This window comes from Squalius cephalus (assembly GCF_949319135.1).
Source record: "Squalius cephalus genome assembly, chromosome: 17".
In the NCBI taxonomy this organism is placed as follows: Eukaryota; Metazoa; Chordata; class Actinopteri; order Cypriniformes; family Leuciscidae; genus Squalius; species Squalius cephalus.
The window spans coordinates 30,705,105-30,719,847 of record NC_137138.1 but is presented as its reverse complement, the minus strand read 5'-3'; the positions used below and the strand labels follow the sequence as shown (position 1 = coordinate 30,719,847).

The window sequence follows — 14,743 nt, the reverse complement described above, 5'->3', positions numbered from 1 at the left end:
CTAGATTAGTTTTAGGAATTGTTCATTCTGGTTATATTATCATAATAATATTAGGATTAAATGCATTCATTGAAAGAATTTGAATGGATCTGACCTGAGAATAACAAGAATACATTTTAAACACTTGTTTAGTTTGTGTTACTAACAATAAACGTTTTTGTTTATGAAAAAAAAAAAGGTTGACAACAAGCAGCGTTGTCATAATTACAGCAGAAATACGGGATATATAATATTTGGAGTCCAGAGAGGACAACGGGGGCCCTCGAGTCAAAAAAGTTGAGAATCGTATTATCACCGTGTGTAAGAAACTCATATTTGCCTGTGTGTGTAGTGAGCGCTTCTTCCCATAGAGGACGCACTTCCGGTTTCTGCAGCCTAAACGTACACAGTGACGTCATCGTCCCCATGACCCGGAAGTTCTGCTGCTATTTCTTGACACGTAGTTAGCGGTGTTGGCGGAGTCTTGGGCGATTAACGGTGTGAGTAAAACTGCAGAGTTTACTTCATTACATCTGTGTATTTGAGCTGTGTTACATGTTTGAAGGTGTGTGTAGGACAGTGTTTGAATAGGGCTGACAGTGATTGTAAGTGCCGTTGCAGTGCTTTAGTTGAGCTGTGCTAACTGAACCCAAACAAAACAAACATTATTTGTGCTAAAATCACATTACATATGTTTGACTGTTATGCAAATATGTGAAAAACAGAATTAGCTCGGCATGCTTTTAGAAAACGTATAGATTTAGCGCGGCATGCTTTTGATAAACATACAATCTGATCTATAATATATGGTTCTCATCTGACAAAAAAAGGCCGTGTTTTTTTATATGTATCATTGTAATAGCAAGTTATTTTACATATACCATGGTAATACCTTGCTTCTTTGGAAGTGTACTGTGGTAATACCGTTGTTTTACTTTGGCAGTATCATTGTACTGTGATTGTCATACCATAGTGTTTTCAGTATCATGGTATTACAATCTGATTCTGTCTCTTTACCATAGTACCTTTTGTGTGTGTTGATTCTTTATCCAGATCATTTGTGTTTGATTCATTAATATCATCCATCTGTTCTTGTCAATTAATATAATTTGCATGCTTTAAACCTTATTTGTTATAACATCCTAAATGTAGTTCTTCAGCTCCACCCAAATGATCTTCTTGTCTTTGATACTATTGGATAAAATCTGATTGAATAATATTGTCTATTGCTGACTGATTTTTCTGCTTCATGTCTTCCAGGCTGCTTGCAATGGCAGGGTTTGACAACTTCAACACTGACTTTTACCAGTCTAGTTACAGTGTAGATGACCAGAACCAAGCAGGATACGGCTACAGCAACACAGAGGACCCGTACAGCAAGTATGCAAGTCCTGATGTTATTACTATTATTATAATTATAGCCCTGTTTGTCAAGTCAGTTTTATTTGTATAGCTCTTTTCCACAATACACAGTTTCAGAGCTGCTTTACAGAAAATCAAGTTTTTAATTTCTTACTATCCTCATGCCTTATGTCACATTTAACAGATTTGAGCTGTTCCATGATATAGTTTACAGTTTGCGAAGGTGTAGACAATCCAGCAGTTGAGATTTGATCAGTTGAGCCATTTCATAGGCTACGTTTACACTTGGCATTAACATGCGACCTGTATCCAGATGTTTTTTTATTTTATTTATTTATATTTTTAAACAGGAAAAGATTAAAGACAATTGGGCCTGACTCAGTATAAAACTGATTTTCAGCAGGTTCCTGCTCTGCAGAACATAAATACCACATACACAACAAAACTCCTAGACAAGACAGCAACAAACACACAAACCAAGAGAATGAGCATCGGGGGGGGGGGGCCATGAAGCCATCTCAGTGGTCACAGATATACCTGTCCATTAGATGGCGAGCAAATGTTATTTTAAATAGTCTTCTTGATGTTATAGTTCTGATGTGCTGTGGAATCTCATTCCAGGTTTTAGTGAGCACATGAAAAAAAGATCTCTGTCCATAACAGTTCCTAAAAGCCGGTAAAGGCAGGAGTCCATTTGTAACAGATCTCGTAGTGCGCTCGGACCTTGAGCTGAGTTTTGGAACCAACGCAGTCAGTGCTGCTGAAGTGAGTCCATTTGAGATTTGATAATACAGATTTATCCCATGGCTTATTTTATAGTTCTGAAATGTCAAGGCATTACACAAAGATAGTGCAATACAGTGGTGAGTCCAGCCTGGAAGCCTGTTGTGGATCTTATAGGCTCTATTATAGAGTCTTATTACTGGTTCAAGGATCTCATTTGTTGTAAGTGACCAAACAGATAAACAATACGACAAAGTGGACATAATGATGGCTTGAAGATATGTTTTAGAAACAGAAAGCAACAAATATGGTCTAATTTTACTATAAACAAATAACTTTTGGTTTAACTTTCTGGTTAGGGTTTGGACATGCTGACGATAAGTGAGATGTGAGTCAAGAGAGACTCCCAGATACTTATATGTGGATACAATTGAGAGCTTTTGATTAGAAAAAGTGATAGGATTGGATATGGATAGCTGTCTCCTAGCTGAGTAAAAATACATACATTCTGTTTTCTTAATATTAAGTGTTAAATGGTTATCTTGCAGCCAGTTATGTAAATGCTGCAGATCTGTGTTAAGTTTGTAATTAATTGTATTTGAGCCAGACAGAAAAATAACAGTGTCATCAGCATATAGCAAAGAACTAGAAAAATTAAGCACATGAGAAAGATCATTAATGTACATAAGGAAAAGTAAAGGACCTAAAATGCTGCCCTGTGGAACTCCCATAGAACACACTCGTGGCTGTGATGTTACTGTGCCGATTCTTACAGTCTGAGATCTGTCACTTAAATATGATATAAACATATCTATTGCAGAGGAGGACAAATGAAAAGAAAGAAGTTTATTTAACAAAATTTGATGATTAACTGTGTCGAAGGCTTTTCAAAAATCTATGTATATAACTCCGGTAACCTGACCCTTATTTAAAGACGCACGTATCTGCTCAGTAAAAAGCAGCAAAGCCGACATAGTTGACCGCAAGGGTCGAAAGCCATGCTGGCAATCACTGAGCAGGTTATTGTTTTCAAGGTAATTGATTAGTTGATTATATAATGTTTTTTCAAGTAACTTGGAAACAGTTGGAAGAATTGCAATTGGACGGTAGTTGGAGACATTGGTTGGATCATCATTGTGATCTGGGCCGTTTTCCACATGGCAGGAAATACTGATTGCCTAATACACAGATTAACTAAATGATGAAAAAGTGGTATAAGAGTACTGGCATGAGTTTTAAGAAAAATCATGTTTAAATTATTTACATCACAAGCATGAGAAGCATTCAGAGAACACAAAATATTAGTTATATCATTTTGTGCGATTTCAGAAAAAGAGAATTGCTGAGATGCTGCTGGTACTGATGTGAGAAACAGAGGAACAGTAAATCCAGAAGATAATTCTTGTACAGATGCAATAAAATACTCATTGAAAGAATTAGCAATTTTATCATGATCAGTGAGAAGAGTACCATTTATGGATATTTTGTTTTCACCAGTTATAGATTTAATTGTTTGCCATAATTTTCTTGGGTTCGAAACCGTTCGATTAATTTGATTTTCAAAATAAAACTGTTTTGCTTTGTACAATTCAAAATTACACTTAGGCTATTTCTAAACTGTGAAAATAAGCTTAGCCTCAGGTGTTTTTAGTGATCTGTAAGCTTTCAGAGAGGAGGCCTTCTTTTTTTAAAAGCTGCAAAATGTCAGGAGTTACCCAAGGTACTGTATTTTGCCTAATATGTATTTTACAGGTAGTAGTACATTTTTTACGTATTGTCTCCACTCTTCTATGGAAATTTGACAGAACATGATCAGGATTTTGCAAAGACATCTCATTACTCCAATCAGTATCAGCAAATTCAGCATTAAACTGAGATAATTTTGAGTTTGGTACTTTTTTAATGTAATTATTTTTATGACATTTTGGCTGTTTAAAACATTTCCTAATGACATATATGAGTGAATGATCTGAAACTGCTGTGTTTATCACTCCAGATATACCATACTTGGAGGGTTGATTAGTGAAAATAAGGTCCAAAATAGAATTTCGCGTTTTACCAAATCTGGTGGGATCTTTGATTAATTGATGAAGACCATATTTTATGGCAGTTGTTTTCAAAAGTTTAGATGAATTATTACATTAAAAATTAATGTCACCAAGAATAACAAGCTCTTTAGTTTTAACAGATTTTATTAAGTCAGAGAACTACAGTAAATATGCTGTTGGACTGACATTTGGAGGCTTGTATGTGACAATAATAGTAACTGAGAATTGATTTGTAAAGTGAACAACTAGTTGAAGTGACTCTGAAACTGTTGAAAGTTTTACTATAGAATGTGCATATTTTTTATTTACATAAAGAGCAACACCACCACCAATTGTATCAGTCCTGTCTCTGCAATATAATGAATAGTTTTCAATCGCAAGAAAGGGATCTTATATAACAGGGGTCAGCCATGATTCAGATATTGCCATAACATGAGCCTTAGTTTGGGCAAGCATGATTTTAAATTCATCCAGTTTGGAAACAAGGCTTCTCATGTTTAGATGACAAATTTTGAAACCTCTAATTCTACCAAGCTGGCATAAAGTAACTGGATTTTTCCTTAGACACGATGGTCTTTTTTGTGCTCTAACAGGTTTAGAATTAAAGCCTGGAATAACAGGAGGAGATTTAAATAACAACTGAGGTATAGTCGATGTGCCTACAGGTTGTTGAATGCACTGCAGTTGAGATAGGTCCATGTGTGGGACACCTGCATGTAAACCCAGGCCCAGAGTCTTATTTAAAACATGAGTATAAAATCCCAGGAAATATAGAAAAGTGGACATAAAGGCTTTTTTGCCAGGACCAGGGTTAAGTTCAATATTTCCAGTAAATAAAAGAACAGAGAGTAAGAGTCTTGATGAGGACTGTCGGCACTTATTTACAGTAGCGTCTCTCGTGCCCATAGGTTTAAACTTATGTTGTCCACATACACATCGAAAAGACAAGTGTAAACGCGCTTCTGATGGGAATGTTATCTGATCAGCGTTTCCAGGTTCAGAGGTAGTCGAGGACGCATTGTGATCGGATCTCAGTGTAATGTAAACGCAATCCAGCCATCGTGTCTGCATTCACAGGTGGACGTCACACAAAACCCCGCCCACTGTCATTATTCCCCCTCCTCTCTCCAGAACTGAGAGCTGGGTGGTTTTGCGATAGTCGAGTGCGAAGTACATTGCAAATACACTGAAATGTTTGCCTTCGCACCCGAAAGTTGCAGAACCATTCATTTTCTGTAAAGAACGCACATTTTTCCCACCACAGCTGGCAACATTCTCGGACCCATACGTTTCTCTGTACGGCATCTATCCGCATTATTAGTACTTGCAGCCTCTTCATCCTCCTCATTTTGTGAGATTTGTAAAATGTCCCCCGACTGAAAGCTGTTTTTAAAAGAGAATCCACCACTTCAGGTCGACTTTGCATCGAAGCCGTCCTTTGTTTTTGTTTTTTTCTTTTCCCCGCGGGAATACGAGATCCGATCTGTTATCCAGAAGATACAGAAGCTACTTGATGTGGACCGGTGTAAACGCACTGTGTCCTGATTGGCTTATGATCCGATCTGCTTGATCGGATCACGATGATCGCATGTTAATGCCAAGTGTAAACGCAGCCGTAGTTCGTGGTACTATTGGAACAATTTTAGTTCTAATTTAGCTCCTACTTCAGAGTCGGGTCTAAACCAGCACTGTAGGAACTATCCGTGACGTTAGTGTACGCGGATTGGCCGAACGCACGCGAAACACCAGCACCCGCCATTTTTTAAAAAGCTTTGTAAACACACATATTATAGCCTATATATTTACTCCAGAAACTAACTCTACGATCATGGAAAACAGTGATAGATGGGCCTCTAAACCTTCACGCTGAGGAGAAAATCCAACGCAACTTTGAGGGGACCAAGAGAAACATGATCATTTATTTCTGCTCAGCAACACTGGACATCAACCACACGGCATACGCTAATGACTTTTCATATACTATCTACTTTCTATGTATAACAGTTCTCTCTAATAACGTGTTAGAAAAAATCGTAAACTAATGAAAACGGAGAATGCGAGCACTGTTTGTTTGCTCAGGCTCAGTCGTCCTCAGCGCCGTCAAAATAAGGCACAACAAAGAGTGCAGCTTACGTCACTTCAGAGTTCCTTAAAAAAAACAGACGCATGATCGTGCCAGCATTGCTTTAGAGGCTGTAGAAGCGGAAGGTCAGCTTGTCAGTGCTCAGACAATACACTGTACACTGCAACAAGTCGGTTTGCATGGCCGTCGTCCTAGAAGGAAGCCTCTTCTGAAGCTGGCTCACAAGAAAGCACGCAAACAGTTTGCTGAAAGCAACCTGTCCAAGAGCATGAACTACTGGAACCATGTCCTGTGGTCTGATGAGATGATAACGACCCCAAACACACCACCAAGATGACAACTGCCTTGCTGAGGAAGGTGAAGGTGATGGAGTGGCCAAGTATGTCTCCAAACCTGAACCCTATTGAGCACCTGTGGGGCGTCCTCAAGCGGAAGGTGGAGAGGCGCCATGTGTCTAACATCCAGCAGCTCCGTGATGTCATGGAAGAGGATCCCAGCAACAACCTGTGCAGCTCCGGTGAACTCCATGCCCAGGAGGATTAAGGCAGTGCTAGATAACAATGGTGTTCACACAAAATATTGACACTTTGGACACTTTGCCAGTTATTTTGACAATAATGGCTGTATGCTGAGTTATTTTCAGAGGACAGTAAATATATACTGCTATACAAGCAGCACATTGACTACTCTAAAATATATCCAAGTTTCATTTCTATAGAATTGTCCCTTGAGAAGATGTACTAAAATGTTTGCTGAAATGTGAGGGGAGTACTCACTTTTGTGAGATGCTGTAGTTGGTTGATAATACATTTTGCATTTTGCAACTGTATTAACAATCAAGCAGTTGAGATTTGCTGTTGTTATACTGCTATAAGTGAGCACACTATTAATGCGGACAAAGTTGGATATACTTCTATATCCAACTTTATATAGAGAGAGGTGTGTTCAAATTTTGCAACAATATAGACAATCAAGCAGCTGAGATTTGTCATAGATACATTACATTGTAAACAATACATAATATGTCTGTTGGATATACTCTATATTCGACATTAAATATATCACGTCAATACAAAGCTTTAGATGGTAATCACCACATCATAATGCAAATTTGTATTTTTCAAAAAAGTACAAGGTGTTTTTATTTCATAATTGTAGTGAAATAAGCACTATTCTTGTCTTAGCCTGTTTATGCACATGAGTGTGAGAATGTGTCTGTCACCTGATTCTGACTTTATTCTCTGTTTGCGTCCGACAGAGCGTATGGCCAGTATGATTACTCTCAGCCGATGGGCTACACGGGTGCTCCGGGGATGATGCCGCCCCAGCAGCCGTACACGGGGCAGATCTTCCAGCCCACGCCAGCGTTTACACCCGCCTCCCCACAGTCCATGTACGGCAGCAGCTTTGAGGACGAGCCCCCGTTGCTGGAGGGTGAGAGAGACTTTGCCTTGTCGTTGTTCACCTGAAAATGAGAGTTTGGTAATAATATTCTAGCCCGATCTAAACTGTTTGTGGACCGGTGTTGAATTTATTTATTTTTTTTCATGGCAGATGCTGATATTTTTGAGAGCAGGGTGGCCGATGGCCGACATATTTATAATTTATTTTTATTTTACCTGATATTTAAAGTCCGAAATAAATAAAACCAGACTTGTACTTTAGATGGCAACTTTTTGATTCTGAAATCCTATTATAGTATTTTTCATGAATAAAAAAGCTAGGTTAAGTAAACACTGTAAATAACAGGGCACGCAGTAATCTGGTGAGTTTGTGCGCACTGGGAATCATATTGTTTTCAAATAAAGACTAGTTAACACTAATTTTACATACACAGTGAAAATGACATGAATTTGACACAGTGGGGAACTGGATATAGTGTTGCATAATTTGGAATCAAGGGTTTAAAGTTTGCCGATAGTGCTTCTTCAGTAAAGCTGAACTCTCCTGTCCGCATTCAGTTCACATGGGCTGACTGTTACACACACGTCTGCGAGGCTTGTGAAATGAAATATTTATTAGATTTTCAAAGATTTGTTTAAATTGGGGGTTGGCAGCCTATTGTACGTGGAGAGGTTGTATATTCGGAGATGTTCAGCTAAGTGTATTGAGTCCTATTCAACATTCCCCACACACATCAAAATGACAGTGATGCGTGTGGAAACCTGCCTGGTCACTTCATGTGTTTTCTCTGATCGTGAAAAGACCAGTGGTAAATGCTTTCCGAAAGAGTATTCCAGATGAAACTGGACACAACGCATCTGGTTGTTGAAGCCACAAATGTAAATTTGCTAACTCTTTATTTTAAGTTGACGTAGTTAGTGTTGTCAAAAGTACCGACTTCGGTACCAAGTTGGTACTGGCATTTAAAAAATGTGACACTTTGAGTGGAATCGTAAACGCCTCTGATTGGCCACTGTGTTCACACGCTCATCTGATATGACTGTGATTGGCTACAATGATCAGCGCTTCAAAAACATGTTGTTAATATACATCAAAGATGCCTTTCACAGAGCGCTTGCACAGATACACACGCGTTTGAAAACAGGATGATAGACGCCTGCTTGTGCTCTCAAACGCTCCTGTGCGCTACCCAATCATTGTAGCCAATCACAGACATATCCGATCAGCGCGTGAACACAATGGCCAATCCGAGGTGTTGTGCTCATTTTACGTGCATAAACTTTACTTTCAAATGAAAAAAATGATAAACATAGTTTGAATATCCTTAATGCTGCAATGGCTCATCAATACGTGGCAGCAAAGTGAAATGTGGACCTTTTCTTTTCCAAACCCTCTTTCCTTTTTCAAATTTAGACTTTTTGGTCTATGAACTTTTGCTCTGCAAATACATTAAGACATTAATTTGTCATTTTATTTTCATTTCTGAATGATTGTGTGTGCAAGCGCAAGCATGTTTATGCAGCCCCAGTGGGAAGGAGAAATGTGTGTGAGTGTAGGAAAGAAGCTAAATGTATTTTATAGAAGTTACTTGCATCTAACTAACAGATGAAATAATAATAATTTTATGTGTAATTTGACCGTTCACTTTTGGGCTGAACGCAGAAGGTGTAATAATTTGGTTTAAATGATTTTATCCCATTTTTTTTTTGTTTTTTTGTTGTTGTTTAAAATAAATTGTATATTGACAGTCTTAACACAAATTTTAATCTTGGTACTAAAAGCTATGGATTAAAAAAAATTGTATTTACCTGTTCTGGGTCAAAATGGATCCGAAAAGTTTGGGTCCTTGTTTGTCGTTGATTGAGGATTTTTTTTTTTACTTTGTGACGTTCATATTTTTCTGTAGTACTTTGTAGAATCGTTTTCAGAATCAGCGATTCCCTTCTCTTAGTCACACTGCGGTGATTCCCAGGGGTGAGTTTATTCTTGTTCACAGAGAAATCAATAATGCATTGTCTCTGCGTCCCAAACCCAGAACTCTGAGCTTTACAAAACAAACAAGTGTCACCTGGGGCCGTGTCCCTGCATACTGACGTTAAGTAGACCTTGTGAAAGCCACTTGCCCCAGTTCTTCAGAGAGATGTGGAGAAAGCCACTTCACTGATCTCTGTTGATCTGCTGCTCGCTGTTGTCATCCAGTATCGGAAGTGCATTTATCATGCTGTGCAATAATGCCAATTCTAATCTTCTGCCTTATAAGTGCTGCTCACTGAGGCTAGCATCACTATTAGCATTACCCGTTATCATTAGAAAATAAGCAGTGAATTTAAGTCATCTGATGCATGAGGGGAGCATCAAACAATAAATTATATCAGAGAGATATGGGATTAGATGTGGTGTTATATTTCCAGATAAATACCTTTTGGGTACGATCCACAATTCTCAAATGAAACAACTGAATAGAATGAGAAGTTTCAAAAAAACGAATTAAATTGACAGAAATATGTCATAAACACAGCTCTGTCTATCAATCATTTGTCATTTACCGGATACAGTTTGTGGAGATTTCGGGTGTCAAGATGCCTGTAGTACAGGGGTTCTCAAACTTTTCTCAGCCAGACCCTTTGGCATGAAATGTTTTCTTGAAGCACCCCTTGAGATTGTAAGTTAATATTTCAATAATTGAACAACGCATTCCCCCGTTTGGGAAACCCTGGCCTAGTAGCATGTGGCGAGTTGTGCAGGGCAAACAGTTGTTCTTTCAAAAAAAGAAAGTGAAAATGTGTTTTCCATTTGCAGAGCTGGGGATCAACTTTGACCACATCTGGCAGAAAACTCTGACTGTGCTGCACCCGCTGAAGGCAGCAGATGGCAGTATAATGAACGAAACAGATCTGGCTGGTCCCATGGTGTTCTGTTTGGCTTTCGGGGCGACGCTACTCTTGGTAAGAGACAAATGTTTCATCTTAAATCTGATAAGAAGATATTTTGTTAAATGAAAGAATGTTTTTCTTCTTCCTCATTTTAGACGGGTAAGATCCAGTTTGGTTACGTGTACGGGATCAGTGCCATCGGGTGTCTGGGCATGTACTGCCTGCTCAACCTCATGAGCATGACGGGGGTTTCGTTTGGGTGTGTCGCTAGTGTTCTGGGGTACTGCCTGCTCCCCATGATCATCCTGTCCAGTTTCGGGGTCCTCTTCTCCTTACAGTAAGTCACGCTTTACAACCTTTTCAGTTAGGTTGTTCTCTAACTTTTTACACTGATTTCAAGTAATGTCAAAATAGAATGATTTAGTTTACTAATTTTTTTTTTTTTTTAAATAAAACATTTTCTAAATATGTCAAAAAAAAATTGTTTTATGCATGTATGCATATATGTAATAACGTACACAACCAGTTAAAAGTCTCTTACGCTCACAGAGTCTGCATTTATTTGATCAATAAGTAAATGGTTATATTGTGCAATATTATTACATTTTAAAATAATTGTATTATATTGTAAAATGTAATTTTATTCCTGTGGTCAAAGCTGAACATTACTCCAGTCTTTAGTGTCACATGATCTTTAGGGTCACATGATTCTAATATGCTGATTTGCTGCTCAATTATAATTCATGGTTCTTAATATGAATGTTGAAAATAGTTTTTGCTTCTTAATGTTTTTTTGTGGAAACTGAGATCACTTTTTTTCAGGATTCTCTGTTGAATAGAAACTTCAGAAGAACAGTATTTATTTGAAATGGAAATCTTTTGTAACATTATTTCTTTACCCTAACTTTTGACCAATTTCTTGTGCCCTTGCTGAATAAAATTATTATTACTATTCAATTTAAAACTCACTCCAAACTTAATAGTGTAGGGTAGTGTATCAAGGTTAAGCAGCAAAAACTGTTTTCAATGTGTATAATCAGAAGTGTTTCTTGAGCATCAAATCATATCAGAATGATTTCTGAATAATCATGTGACACTGAAGACTGGAATAATGATGCTGAAAATTCAGCTTTGAATAAATTACATTTTAAAAGATATTCAAATAGCAAACAATTCTTTTAAATTCTAATAATATTAGTTATTACTGTATTTTTGATCAGTCTTGGTGAGCATAAACCCCTCCTTTCAAAAACATTAGAAAATCTTAATGTTCCAAACATTTGAACAGTAGTGTATGTTTTAATATGTAATAAACTATTAACAATCTATATTAATATTAATTATTAATACCATAATCTATAATCAGCCAAATATTAGTCAGTTAGAATAGGCTTGGTCTAATCAAATTTGAATTAGTCATTTGGTCTTAGAAAATAAACTGGCAAAGTCCCGCATTATAATTGACGTAGGCTGACAGATGGTTAACACGGCTGGTCCATGTGGCAATTATATTGGGTAGGACATCCAAAGTGTGGGATCATTTTAAGAGGTGGCACCCCGACAAATCACGACTTGCTTTACGGCACGACGTCACATACATCATTACAGTGATGTCACGTTTATTTATGCCACTCTATACAATATTGCTTTAAAGCAAGCAGCTTTCCAGAAAGTTTGCTTTAGCAAGCTGTTTTGAACTCCTGGAACAAATGCAAAACAAGCTCTGTTTTGGCCGGATTTTGTTTGAAATGATGACACACCAGTTTGTTATATATAGCTAGCTAGTTTATAATAGACCTTGATAGTGCTGTCACTATTTCTAGGCAACAGCGGGTATACAATTCATTTGCTCAAAACAACACCGATCGATTTGACCGATTGCATTAAAGGCTACACTTCAACCTGGACAGTTATTGTGATGTAGGCTGCACACAAATGAATGTTAATTAAAGAATCAAGTAAACGTCTCCTATAAACGGCGTGTCGAAATTAGACTAGCACTTAACCGTGAACACAAAAGCCACATTACACACATGGCTTTAAATCGGTTATTTCTTAACTATAATTAAGTTCTTTCCATCGATCAATTTCTTCTAAGCATTTGATCTTCGTCAGAGCGTCCACAAATATTTCTACAGTGTTGTTGGCAGGGCACAGCGAATTTTTACGCTCTCGCTGCCAGCAGTGTGAACGCACAGTTTTGCATCTTATGTATTTTAAGTGTTGTTCCATAAAACCATATGATTACTTGCTTTTGATACTTAATTTGAAGCAACTATTGTTGCCTCATTGTTAATATATATGTATTTTAAGTCATTTTAAAGTAGGGCTGTACTGTCCTAGTCGATTAGTCGATTAGTTGGTCGATACGTTCTGGTTCGACCAAAATTCTGATTGGTCGATTTTCTGCCGCGTTTATTTCATCAGTTTTGCCGCGCTGAGGCGCGCTCATTTCATCAGGTGGAAAGCACTAACTGCTAATGGGGGTGTTTTCAGAGTACCCTTGTTTCACTGTAACAGTCTGTCTTCAAAACACCCCCCTTGTTTTCACCTTTTTTGGATTAGTTCAACCCAAGAGAGAGCGTCGAGCGTAGAAGGTTTGATGCTGAATATTATTTATTTAATTGTGAGAGCGTTTAATAGTCAGTCCTCTTCTAACATGTCAACAACAAAGAAATCGACAGTGTGCCAGCATTTTGTTAAAATTGATAACAGGAAAAAGGTCGAATGCAAAGTTTGCAAGCAACAGTTTTCCACAGCTTGACGACAAACATGACATATCATCTAAAAGTGGTAAGCTCACTTGTCTGCGTTAGCTTGCCCAGTCTGTTTTGAGTAGGCTATGAACATATCAGAATTTGCATATTTCAATGTTTTAGTGTGATAACCTAACTTTTTTATTTTTTATTTGGAGCCTAATGCGCAATTGCGCTGTGCTGTTGGTTGTGTTAGTTTTGAGCCTAGGATGCTTTATTTTTCAGTTATGCACTTTATTTCGTTTCTGCTCTTGATCTGGTTTGTTTAATAAATATTTTTTTTTTATTAAAGTGGACGTGCCTTTTGTGTTTATTAAGAGTAAAAGCTTTAAGTTAATAGTCTATTCGTGTCTCAGCTGCGAAGCTGAGCTCATGTTCAGCCTCGCTCGGTGCGAGGACATGCACGGTGAAATGATAGTGTCTGACAGTTATAACTTATTATTATAACATATGACAAAAATAATTGTCTAAATTATGTTGCATATTCCTCAACAGTTCTTGTGATGATATCACTAGTTGACAACATAGTACTATTTTCGGAAATCATAAGCTATGATATTGCGCAGGTGCACGTGATGCAGCGCTGTCAGAGCTGACAGACTCGAGTGTCAGACTCATTTCAGTGCAAAATAATTAGGTCAAAAACGATTTAATATACTGCAAATAGCCTACTAGTTGTTTATGTTTATTTATAATTCATTTAGGCGGACAACAAGGCTACCAAGTACTGCGCACAGTGCGCATCTAATTAATTTAACGTTTTTGTTTCTAACATCATTTTTAGTCGATTTTAGTCGATTTTTAGTCGAAAATTTCAGGACTTCAGTCGACCAAGATTTTCTTTGGTTGAGTACAGCCCTATTTTAAAGGCTTCGGTCTCCTTTTATTTACATCTGATTAATCGTCAAAATAATCAACCGAATCAACTAAAATAATTGTTAGCGACAGCCCTAGACCTTGCTAACCTGGTGTTTTCCTGTGTCTCTCAGGGGCATGATGGGTATCATTATAACAGCCTCCATCATTGGTTGGTGCAGTTTTTCGGCCTCTAAAATCTTCATCTCTGCTTTGGCCATGGACGGGCAGCAGCTGCTGGTGGCGTATCCCTGCGCACTGCTGTACGGAGTCTTCGCCCTCATCTCCGTTTTTTGATCTCTCAACCTCTTTTAATGGACAAAAGGACCACCAATACGCAACACCTTTTATTTGAGGACTGCTTTTGATAACACACACCCGCTCACCGAGTGTGTCCAGTGTTTATCATGCTCTAAGAGAATGTGGCATTCATTTCTTCTGCTTTATTCTATTCTTCTGCCCACCTACACTGAGAAATGTTCTTGCTGACGTAATGCAGGTTAAAACTTGGTTCTTTTTCTTTTAAACATTCACCGCATTCTGTTGTGTTTTGCAAAATACTTTAACAAAGCCAGAAAATGAAGTGTTTATCGGAGAGAAGAATCAATGCAAAGGACACACGTCTCCTCCTACACAACACTGCTTTTCACTCCAGAACGT

General features: G+C 37.9%; 1 protein-coding gene across 2 annotated transcripts; it reads left to right on the top strand.

Moving 5' to 3' along the window:
- The first annotated feature begins 380 nt into the window (after positions 1–380).
- Positions 381–14,410, top strand: yipf5 (Yip1 domain family, member 5). 2 transcript variants are annotated; one of them, XM_079847050.1, is made up of 6 exons: positions 381–477; positions 1,240–1,359; positions 7,454–7,629; positions 10,399–10,544; positions 10,628–10,809; positions 14,218–14,410. In XM_079847050.1, the coding sequence occupies exons 2-6, from the start codon at positions 1,250–1,252 to the stop codon at positions 14,378–14,380; spliced, it is 777 nt and encodes a 258-aa protein (XP_079703176.1). In that variant the 5' UTR covers positions 381–477; positions 1,240–1,249; the 3' UTR covers positions 14,381–14,410. The 2 variants fall into 2 exon arrangements, with proteins under 2 accessions (XP_079703176.1, XP_079703177.1); XM_079847051.1 differs by having other exon boundaries at positions 466–544.
- Positions 14,411–14,743: the final 333 nt, after the last annotated feature.

What these genes read in the sequence shown, in the direction of transcription:
- yipf5 (XM_079847050.1), top strand. Translation starts at nt 1,250, where the DNA reads ATGGCAGGGTTTGACAACTTCAACACTGACTTTTACCAGTCTAGTTAC. An exon ending in ACAGAGGACCCGTACAGCAA is followed by an intron (nt 1,360 to 7,453) that starts GTATGCAAGTCC and finishes TGCGTCCGACAG; the next exon opens with AGCGTATGGCCAGTATGATT. An exon ending in TCGGGGCGACGCTACTCTTG is followed by an intron (nt 10,545 to 10,627) that starts GTAAGAGACAAA and finishes TCCTCATTTTAG; the next exon opens with ACGGGTAAGATCCAGTTTGG.